The sequence below is a fragment of the Musca autumnalis genome, unplaced genomic scaffold (genome assembly GCF_047663935.1).
Source record: "Musca autumnalis isolate F117 unplaced genomic scaffold, ASM4766393v1 scaffold_1, whole genome shotgun sequence".
In the NCBI taxonomy this organism is placed as follows: Eukaryota; Metazoa; Arthropoda; class Insecta; order Diptera; family Muscidae; genus Musca; species Musca autumnalis.
The window spans coordinates 156116576-156128792 of NW_027411644.1; the positions used below are offsets into that span (position 1 = coordinate 156116576).

Here is a 12217-nt window from a genome sequence, read left to right on the forward strand (position 1 = left end):
GATGACTACGTGAATTGTGATGAAGATGTCTAATGTTATGTTATGGTGTTATGATCACAGATGAATAAATTTGTTATTGATTAAATAATATAACTTACATTATACTCGTAGACTTGGTTTTATTTTTTGACTTATTGTTTTCTAATTGTTGTCATTTTTTGTAAGGTTGAGATGAGATTTTTGTAACTACCCACATGAGGTAGATATGCGAGATTTTCGTAACTGCCTTTCCCGCATAACTACCCCAACTGTTTGGAATTTTATGAAAGGTAGTTAACCGGGGTGAAGTGTACATAGCTTTGTTCCTTTACTTTTTTAATGGTAAGGGTGGTAAAAGAGAAAAGTGTCAAAGTTGCTCAAAATTGCTCTCTCATGAACATTTTTACCAGAAAAGTAAAGGAACGGAAAAATGGTATATCTGGCAGCAATGTCAAAAAGAAACATAAAAAATCAATTTTCGTCTTTTATTTCACAGTTTTTAATTTAGTTTTGTCAGCTTTCGACTTTTTCTTCTGTTTTTCGTCCATTTTCTTTTTCATTGTAAAATAATCGTCAAACAAAAGTCGAAAAATCAGTTCTGCCATTTTTTACCTGCAAAAATTTTGCTGGTAGCCTGTGGTAGAATAGAAAGCCATTTTCGCACTCTCTCCACTCTCACTCTCTTAAAAATTGCTTCCAGTTTTGCCACTTTTCGGGGTTAAGGAACGCTTTGCAGGTTAAAAATGGTAACAAATGGGAAAAATGGTAACCACAGGTAAGTAAAGGAACACAGCTTGTATGTGTTAGTAAATCAGAGTTGTATTTGAAGACAAACTGTCTGGTGTAAACGCCTAGTTATAATTTCATCATGGTATGTACGCTTTGTTCCTTTGATTGTTTACGAAACAGACGTAAACAAAGAAGGTAAATTTAAAAGAATGTTTTGATCGCGTAGTTGACTTTAAGACCTCTCCATAACAAAACACCTTATACCCGCGGACGAAGTCCGACTACATAAGAGAAATTTACAATTTAAAAGAATGTTTTGATCGCCTAGCCAACTTCTGCATCTGTTCATGGGATAAAATCTTGAATTCCCGAGCGAAAGCAGCATTAGAAAGTACTTTTCGTGGAATTTAAAGCGATTCTGAAATTGCATAGACTATAGTAATAATTGTGGAAAAAATAAACAGTCAAGACCCATGGTTTAATTAGAAAGGTTAGCTAAGTCGATGGTCAGACTAGCACGATTTCAACATGGCGACGTCAAGTTTATAGGCGAGGGGTATGAAGTAGTGAAACCCATGTACATGGTTTTCTGTGTTTGTTGTGTTGCCTCTTCTTGTTGTTCGTTGCAAGATTTTTTCTTCCATTTTTCTTTCAAATGTCATTATGTCTGTTCGATAACTTCGCAAGTAAAAAGTACCTGCATATTCTTGCAAAAACTTGCAAGTTCTCTCAGTTCTCTTTTACTCTCTCTTTTACGAATTCCCCACTACAGCAATTTTATGATTTTACTCTACTATGGACGTCGATCTAGAGACGCATAATTTCATATCAAAATTTCTGTGAAATTACTGTAGTGTGGCCCGGGACTTAGTAGTTTAATTCTAAAGCTGGGTACACATTGTCAGTTTTGAATGTCGATATTTCCCAATTATCGATAACTGTCAAACCGTCCAGCAACCACAAAATATTTTGCGATTGCATGATGAATGACAAAAATGAACGGCCACACTAGCAAGCAACAACAAAGCTGTCATTCAAAACTGACAATGTGTACCCAGCTTATGGGTGCTTTACACGATATGTATTTTACATATGGGTTGTCACTTTGCGTATACATTTTGTATATAAAAAGTGACAACCCATATGTAAAATACATATCGTGTAAAGTACCCATTAAAAGTTTGTGCAAACTTTTGAGTTATAGCACGGTTACACTACAGCTTTTTGCCGGGTTAACCCACTTCATGAGGATTTATTGCTTAATCTGGTCAAATCTGACCAGATTTGCCATACAAAAATTAAATCCACTCACGACTGGGTTTATTTTAAATCCGGCACAAATCCACCAAAAATACAGTGTTGTATTCGGTATTTGTGCAAAAAAATCCAACTCTACTCAAAAATACCAAAAGTTGCAACTGTTTTTGCAACAGAGTTAGTCGTGTTTTACACGTTTACGATTGGTCGCATGAGATTTTATGGAGTTAATAATCTAAAGTTATTTGAAAATCATAAAATTATTTATTTTTTTACTTTAGACACTTTTTTAAACAAAAAGTACGCTTGATACCATGATACAAAAATGTATCCCTGTGTGTAAAATATACCAATATGAGAAATTGTCATACGAGAAATTTTAAAAGTGTAAAACATGACTTTATTAGTTATTTTGTATGTATACGTAAACAAACATCAGCTGACAGTTTATATCCTCGAAAAGCTAAGTGTAACCAGCAAAGATTAACCCACTGGATCTATTAAACCCAGTGGGTTAACCTTCAATAGTGTAACCGGGGTATTATCGTACAGACCTATTCTTCTTTTGAAACAAAATGAACGAATGTCTTTGGCTGAACGAGCTAGTACATTTGGTCCACTTAGTGAATCGTTCAACTGAAATCGAAATACAATAAATACTATGGTCGTCACCAATTATACAAATTATGACGGTAAATATATATTTTTTATAAAAATCGGTCAATGAATTAATTTTGTTCTGCAACATCATTCTTCAGCTCTGCGGAAACAGGCAAGATTATTGGAAAATGAAATCGATCTTAAGCTGGTGGCTTTCAGTAAGATAGGCTCCAGTTCGTCAATGGGTCATAGTTCGAATGCTACAGACACTGCACCATTATTAGGAGAACATGTATTTGACTCATTGTCGGAAGAAATTGCTCAGATGTTAGATAAGGTATTTGATATTAAAAAGTATTGGGGAAACTTTCAATATTTTATTTCACTTTTTCCACTTCCTCGAACAGCTCTCATCTATAAATGAAGCAATGACAGAACTTCCAACGTCTGGTGCTGCAATGATGCATACGTTACAGCGTCATCGTGAAATACTGCAAGGATATCGCCAGGAATTCAATAAAATTAGCGCCAATCATACAATGCGCCTTGAACGTGAAGAGCTCCTGAGAGGTTCTGGCCTATCGACGAACAGTCCTTCAATATCTGGTCTAAGTCGGCGAGATATGTATTTAAAAGAAAGTTCACATATTAATAGGTAAGTTTGCATGTTGGTGAGATTTCAATTGTTGCTTATAAGTAGAGATTTTGGAAGAGCTGCGGCATAACTTCCAATAAGAAAAGTACGTACGTCCTTTTAAAAGTTTAATTTATATAGTATAGGAATTGTAAGCAAATATTTACCTATCAAATCCAATAAGAATAACCAGAAAAAATATATTATTAGATATAAGAGTGGGTTCGTTTATTTCGATTTCAATTGGAATTCTCAAATTACAAATGAAATAATTCGAAATTCAATTGGAATTCTCAAATTTGCAAGTGAAATGTTTCGAATTATAACTGAGATTCTTCGAATTACATGTGAAAATTGTGTAGTCTAAACGTACTGATATCCACAGTACCGCTTTCTTACGTTTCAAATACTCTTTCTCATAATCTTGAGGCAACATTGCGTTCGAAATTGTACAAATATTTATTATCTATTTATTGAATTTGTCATATATTGAATATATAATAAGTATGGAAAACAATGATGTGGCCAAGCTTAGGCCATCAGCTATAATACTTTAACTAAGTTACAAGTTTCTTTACAATAGATGGGTATTAAATAGCTATTTTATAATAAGATATGAATTTGTATACTGCTTCGACATTTTCCGTGGTAGGTGTTTTTAAAATATCCAGTCCTTTGCCATAAAGTATGAAGATATGTTGTTGATTTAAAAAACTACATTGGCTTAGAATGTGTTCCGTACAGGTGTTATTACATTTTTGGTATTATCAATTAGATGCAGGTGTGTAGCAAGTGTGTGTCCCATTCGCAGGCGGGAGAATATACGGAATAGTTTTGTTTCCAAGATTGCAGGGAAACAAAGGAATTATGTTGTCAGGGTTTATGATATTGTAGTGATGGTGTTCATAGTTTTTGTATTTCGTTGAGAAAAGAAGGCGAATTTCAGATTTAACTAATACTAATATTTTTATTACATTTTTATTTTAGTTCCAATACATTGATAAACGACCAAATTAACATTGCTATTGAAACAAGAGAAAATTTGTTATCACAGCGACAGGCATTCAAACGTTTTCAAACACGACTTAATGATATTTCAAATCGTTTTCCTTTAATATCCAGGTATGTTATAATTAAGTTTTTCCTTTACAGAAGTCACTTTAAATTAATCATTCACAATTTTTTTTTACAGTTTAATACAACGCATAAATATCAAAAAGAAACGTGACGCTTTAATACTAGGAGCTGTAATTGGTTTTTGTGTAATTTTATTAATAATTTATGCTTTTAATTAACTCGATGTATGTATTAATTATTTGAGAACGAAAATCATCCAAAATTAATGAAATGTATATTAACAAAGAAATCAGACTAAAAGTGTAACATCAAAACTACTCCCAAAAACCATATAATGACGAAAGATAAAGATATCTTTGTTTACGAAAAACAATGTATTTTGTGATAAAAAAAAAATCAATAAAATTAGATATGTAATATGTTAAAGCAAATTTTTCGTTTATATACTTGAAGTTTTTACATAGAGTACGAGAATAGGCATAATCATTTCAGGGAAACCATTTAGACTCGATTCACCATGAATCAAACTTATACCCCGTTTATATATAACCGGATTTAACAAACCGAATGGATTTTAAATGTCAATTCCATTGCTTATTTATTTATTATTATAAACTTATAGTAAATATAAGAGTATTATATACAGTAAAAAGCATTAGCTACTATGGCCATCAGCTATATACATACATACAGCTGTGTTCAAAATAATAGGAGTGCTCATTCACACCAAGGGAATGGTCGAATAAACATGGTTTAACTTACCCTTTTTGGTTTATTTTGAATTTATTTAACATTGTTGACATCCCAACAGTTTATTCATCAGCAGAAATGTGGTAATCTGTTTTAAATTATTTACTGTTTACACCAACATTATAAATCGCCTTCAAATTTTTTGTTCAAAAAAATAGGAGTGCGGAAGAAAAAGGACAATAAAAATATTTTTAGTTGAGTTTAAGATCAAAATTGTCTATATTTTAGTTGACAGTAGTGAATCCAATAGATTTTGTGAGATTTTATGGCTGTTTGAAAACAAAAGTTCTTTTGGAGGTAGCCTAAATACAGGTGATTGTCCGTGCAGCGATTTTTTCCATAAATTGAGCACTTATTGGGTAACTCAATCGATTTTGTAGACAGAACTTTAGTGATTAGAGTTTTTTGATGCTCTGGCTGTTATCTCGAACAATATATAATGATCGGTATCCCGGAAATTCGGTTATTTTGATCCTTCAGCCAAGTTAAAGCCGGTTTCCATTAACTCTTTACGTAAGGATCGGTTAAAAAAAGCGTATCTATAAGGCATTAATTTCTCGACCAAGTGATGTTTTGAGGTCCTTAGCATCTTAACTGCATGCTGAATTGATTATATGGTTCATTTTTGAATAATTGGCACATATGAGACATTTTTCAAAACGCTTTGTTGAGAATTAAACTTTAAAGACAAACTTTTGAAGATGGCCTAAGATTATTTTTATTGGGTTATGCATCGTATAATAAACAGTTTTCTAATGAAACTGACCTAAATGAAGTATTTTTGAGTGAAAAACGTAAGTTTATATTAAAAAATATATTACGGCGTATACCAACCATAGTGCAATCCCAGCCTGCCTATCACTAAATGGTTCAAAGTACATTTCAACCGTTCACGTTTTAAACATTTTTTGAATAGAAGCGAAATTGATTGCATACACAAGGTTAGCACCCTAAGGACTTCCAAATATTATTTGGTTGGGGAATAAATTCCTTATAGATATGCTTTTTTTGGTCGATCCTTACCTTAACGGCTAATGTAAACTGTCTTAAACTTGGATCAAGGATCAAAATACACAAATTTATGGGATACCAATCATTATATATTGTTAGAGATAACATCCATAGCATCAAACAAATCTAATCGTTAAAGCTTTTGTCTACAAAATCCATTGAGTTGCCCAATAAGTGCTCAATTTATGGAAAAAATTTCTGCAAGGACAATCACCTTTTTTTGGCTACCTCTAAAGGACTTTTGTTTTCAAACAACAATCAAATCTCATAAAATCTATTGGATTTACTACTGTTAACTAAAATATTGACCATTTAGATCCTAAACTCAACTAAAACAATTTTTATCGTCCTTTTTCTTCCACACTCCTATTTTTTTGAACAAAAACTTTAAACACGATTTATAATGTTAATGTAAACAGTAAATAATTTAAAGCAGATTGTCACATTTCTGCTGATGAATTAACTGTTGGGATGTCAACAATGTTAAACAAATTTAAAATAAACCAAAATGGGTAAGTTTAACCATATTTTTTGACATATTTCTTTTTTTGTATGGGCGCTCCTATTATTTTGAACGCAACTGTATATACAATATAAATTCGAAAGAGTTGAACAATTTTAAATAGTTATGTTATTCTGCTTTATGTACTGAAATATATTATCAATATTTATATGCATTCTTCGGATTGCATTTTTAATCAGTCTAAAGATGCCATTAAAATGCAACCCATTGCCAAATATCCCAAAATAAAAAAATGCATTTATTATTTGTGTAAAACAATAACACAAAGAACTTTATTATATAAACACAAATTAAAAAAAAATCCATTAAATTCAATCACATTTGAGCTTACTTCCTCCGTTCTCGATTTAATCCAAGTGCATCTGATTTTCTTTCATCATCCTAAAGTTTTTTTATGTTGCCTTCCCATCACTAGTTCAGCTTTCGACATGGACTCCAACTCCACTCCATTAAAAATGTCCGTCTCGTGAATTACCGCAAAAATGTTCGCAACTTAAGTTGTTATTTCTTTATTTTATAACAAATTCTTCGAAACGTATACACTCACACTCTTGTTTATCTTTTGAAGAAATGTGTAGGGATCAACCAACTGTTTATTCTGTAGGGAACTCTACAGCAACTGCTTATAAAATGTATCGAACGGTGTGCATTTTTCATAACTCTGTTGGACTACATCGAAAGATGTTGTGAAATCATAACTCCAATTGCACAACTTCCAAAAATTTTTGCTGGGTGGGTATAAGCGGACAAAACTAAAGGCCAGAACAGAATCAATCGTCGCTTGCTTTGCTTCCCATATGTCAAATTATAAAGGAATGCCAGAGCCTCCTAAAGGAGAACGAATGCGGATTTGCAAAGAGGCTCTGACATTCCTTTATAATTTGGGGAAGCAAGCGACGATTGATTCTGTTCTGACCTTAAAGCACCCCCCACGTTGAGGTGTAACAAAATCGATTAAATCATTATTTCGTTGTATAACTTTTATTCTGGATGACACACGCACATCGTATAGGCATAAAAGATATTAAATTATTAATTATTGCAGGCGATAATGCTTCCCAGGCTATTTTTGCCGTTTCCAATAAATCTACTTTGGCTTTGCAATTTTTTTCGGTTGATTTTTGAGATAACGATCTCCCACAGGTCCCATTCGAGAGCTAAGATCAGGGGATTGGGTAAGCAATAGAGAACTTCTGTCAATTGTTTTGGAATCACTCCTTAGCCACTTCATATACATATTTTGGTTCGTTATCTTCCTAGAATGGTAAGCATAAAGCAACATCGCGCCTATTAATACGTTACGATACTTGAAACGATCCATAATTCCATTAATTTTATGAATTGGTCCAATCCTTGACCCGAAAAAAAATCGTGACCACAAAGAGTTTTCAATAAAAATTTTTATAATCTGGCATAAGACTAATATGATAATTTTTAAATACCATTTCACATTTTCATAAAGAGGTTTAACATGAATGAAATTTCCCTGTGAGTTTTTGTAAGGGAGAAAGTGAAAAAATTCATGGGGTATTGCCGTTCATGATAACCCCCAAAAACAGAATTGAGCCCCTTTTATGTGATTTGCTAAGAATGTAAGAAAAATACATAAAAAACAATTAGAAAATGCAATTTGTGGTAAATATTAAATATTGTAATTTATTCTATTTTATAATTATTATTATTTTTACTAGATTTATACTATTTGTTATCGTGGAAATTTATTTTCTACCCAATACATTTCCATGTCCATTTCTCGGTATTCAATTACAGCACCTTGCCTTGATTTTGCATATTGAATGGTCCGGACAGTGCATTTTTGGCATCTTTCTCGAAATTCACTGACGAATTTTTCGATGGTGACATGTGTTGTTAGGCACATTAATTTTATATCGCCATGCTCACGCAACATCATTTTGCAACTTTCAACGGTATGCATCCATTTGTGTAAAAGTCGGTTTTCTAAGAAATCTTCTGATTTTACTCAATCTTGATTCCTTTTCCTGTTGTAGCCGTTCCTTATATTTTAAGGAATTTACTACTGGTACATTATACAAATCCATGAAATATTGGATATTAAACTCCATTGTAATTAATCCTGCCCTCCACAAATGCACGAGTAGAGTGCAAAATATGTGTACCAGGTCTACATGTATATATGGCGTTCTTGGTCTAGGTATGCTCTTTCTATTTGCCTTTCAGTCAATATGCTGCGGCGCTGCATCACACACATTAAAAAATATTTTTGCACCTATGCCATCTGCTATAGCGTAGCAGATTGGCAAATAGGGTCGAATGTCCTCCGCCTATCCATAGTGCCGATCATTATTCTCCAATCGCTGTGGAATCCGGAGAACATGAAGACGTATTGCTCTATTCGTGCGTTGCCCTCTACTTGTTTTCCATCAAAGGAGAGGACGCACTTTCTGTCTTCATCTTTGTTTTCTGAAAAACATTCCTGCAGTTTTGCCACTGTCGAAACCAGAAACCCAAATTGTTGTTGTGGGAACAATAATTGTTCTATTTCTTCGACGGGTGGTGAATTGAAACGCAAATACTGTTTTCTCTTCGTGTAGCCTTCCCTTGAAGATAATGCGTCGATGACCAAAATTTTCCGCTCGTCGCTGCTCAGTGTATCTCCGTAGATTCCCCTTATCATGTTGTAGTACAAATAGTGATTGGAAGGCATTTAATTAAATAATAGCACTTGTTACTAGTTTCACGAACACTTGTAGAATGAGAAAAATCTAAGAATGTCCGTTCATATAAGGTGATTTTTCCGTTCACAGGTAGGCAAATGTACTGCATGTACAGTGAGTGTCAAAAATATTCGGGTTTCAATTATACCAAAAATAACACCTCGGTATTTTAGAAATCCCTGCCCAATAACAAAAAAAAAACGAAATACTGAAAAATATGTTGATTCCGTGGCAATTAAAAAATGTGAATAACATGGATCCACGGCAACCCTACAACCTAGAATAATAAATAAAAGTTTGTTAACCCTGTTTTCGATGCGTCAAAAATATTCGGTTTTTAACTTTTTTTTAATATTTTGTTAAATAACCTGTTAAGCGCTCGGCACATACGGTGCGTAGAGCGTCGCGCTACAACAACCACATGAAAAATGTGTAAGTGATGCCAAGTTTTTTGAAAAACAACAACATGGCTGGCGCATTAAAGTTAAACATAATTTAACTGTTTTGGGACAACGCATGTCCCAACGTGTCACTAAACGGACCGTATGTGCCGAGAGCTTTATTGTCGATCTTTTTCCGCAATATTCCCAGCAAAAAGTTTGCATCCGCTGATGCAGTTACATCACTACAAGTGTACAGTACATTTGCCGTTGGAGTACATCTTTTCCTATGAATTCACTTATGAATTTTACAAGAGAGCGCGCAGCTAGGATGCACTCTATTTGCTATTTGCCCAGCAAAAAAATTTGGAAGTTGTGCAATTGGAGTTATGATTTCACAACATCTTTCGATGTAGTCCAACAGAGTTATGAAAAATGCACTCCGTTCGATATATTTTATAAGCAGTTGCTGTAGAGATCCCTACAGAAGAAAACAGTTGGTTGATGCCTACACATTTCTTCAAAAGAGAAACAAGAGAGTATATATTTGGAAGAATTTGTTATAAAATAAAGAAATAATAACTTAAGTTGCGAACATTTTTGCGGTAATTCACGAGACGGAAATTTTTAATGGAGTGGAGTTGGAGTCCATGTCGAAAGCTGAACTAGTGCCTAGCAAAAAGTTTGCCTCCAAAGAGGTAGTTCAATCATATGTACAAGTGATTTGGAGGTGCATCAAATTATGCATTTTCACACATGATTTTTACAAGAGCGTGACTACTGAAAGATGCACTCCATTGCACTGCATTTTAACTGACCCTTTGGCACTGCATTTTAACTGACCCTCTGGGACTGCATTTAACCGACTCTTTGGGGGTAGAATAGGATGCAGTGTACATTCTGCGGAATGTGTGCAAGCCATTACAAAATATCCCAGAACAAATAAAACGCATTTATTGTTTGTGTAAAACAAAAATGTTAAGAACTTTATGAAAAATTTCCATTGAATTCTATCGCAACCATGCGTGTTTCCTCCGTTCTCCATTTAATCCAAGCTGAACTGTTCTTGCTTCATCTGCTAAATGAGTTTGATACTGTCTTCCCATCACCAGTTAAGATGTCGACATGTACTCCAACAGCACTCCATTGGGAAATGTTCTTACCGAAAAAATGTTCGCAAATTAAATATTTTTTTAGTTTATATTAACAAATATTTGGAAATGTTAACACGCTTATCTTTTTTGGAAAATGTATGCCGCTGCCTGTAGAGATGTACAAAATGATTTATGTACTTGTGGGGATCTCTAATAACTGCTAATAAAATGTAGCTAACCGAGTGCCTTTTTCACGACTCCGTTGAACTGCATCCGGATGCTGTTGAAATGTGACAAGTGGATGTGAATCTTTGGATTGCATCCAAATGCAGTTAAAATGTGAGGAATGTAGTGCCTTTTTCATGACTCCGTTTGAACTGCATCAAAACATGCCGTGAAAGAACTAGTCCACATTGCACTACTTCCAATTTCCGCAGATGCGCAGATGAAAACACACAAAATTTAAAATTTTTTTTTCTGGTGGCAAATTAGTCGAAATACTAGCCATAAAAATTTACATGTATAGTGGTCTTGTAAGAACAATTACGAAAAATGTATCTTCGGAAATAATGGATGATTATACAATAATACTAGAGGATACAGCCTTATATGCATATTTGACTTTTGAAGAATGCAGTATAGATCCTTTACACTACTTTGACTTCCAGTCTACATTATACAATTTGGAAATATTAGCATGTTGGGAATTTGGTGGTATGGGTTCCAGTTATTGCAAGGTGGTTGTTGTCAACGATGATGACTATAGTGGTGGCAATAATGTTGATCGTGGTGGTGACAAAAATAATGGTGGTGGTGCAAACAAGAAACCAGAAATCAGTGGTGCCGACAATGTTGATCGTGGTGGCAACAAAAATAATAGTGGTGGTGCAAACATGAAACCAGAAATCAGTGGTGGCGACAATGTTGATCGTGGTAGCAGCAAAAATAATCGTGGTAATGGTGGTGCAAATAAGAAACAGACATGTCTGTGACAATGTTGATGTTCATGGTGGGTTGAATACAAAAATAATTATGGTGGTGGCAACATGGAACTTAATCGTGGCGGAGTGGATTGTGATGACAACATAGATCATGTTGACTTTGGTGGCAACATGGAAAATGATTACATGGAACATGATCGTGGTGGCAACGTGGATCATGTTGATGATGCCAATCTGATTGTTGGTGCCAACTTCATTGTTGCCAGTGGTACGGAACCTCAATTACAAAACGAAATACATGAACAATCAGGTGAGAATTATTATATGGTTATCGAATAACGGTTTTAATAACATTAAATTTTGAATGTAGATGATAGTAGGAACATATCTTCAATTGCTTTTGACGATATTAATATGCAATTGGAGAGGGAATATCACACCCAGCGCAAGCGAAAAAAAGATCCTATATTAGAAATGGCCATTACAGAGTATATCAACTCGTAAAGTTCAAAACGGGGCGTACTGGGCATTGCTAAGAAATACCAA

At 34.0% G+C, this 12217-nt stretch overlaps 1 protein-coding gene across 1 annotated transcript; it reads left to right on the top strand.

Annotated features, from left to right (window-relative positions):
- Positions 1–2402: 2402 nt before the first annotated feature.
- On the top strand, positions 2403–4707 carry Gos28 (golgi SNAP receptor complex member Gos28). The gene is made up of 5 exons (XM_073963849.1): positions 2403–2657; positions 2724–2902; positions 2973–3220; positions 4187–4321; positions 4392–4707. The coding sequence occupies exons 1-5, from the start codon at positions 2627–2629 to the stop codon at positions 4492–4494; spliced, it is 696 nt and encodes a 231-aa protein (XP_073819950.1). The 5' UTR covers positions 2403–2626; the 3' UTR covers positions 4495–4707.
- The last annotated feature ends 7510 nt before the right edge of the window (positions 4708–12217 follow it).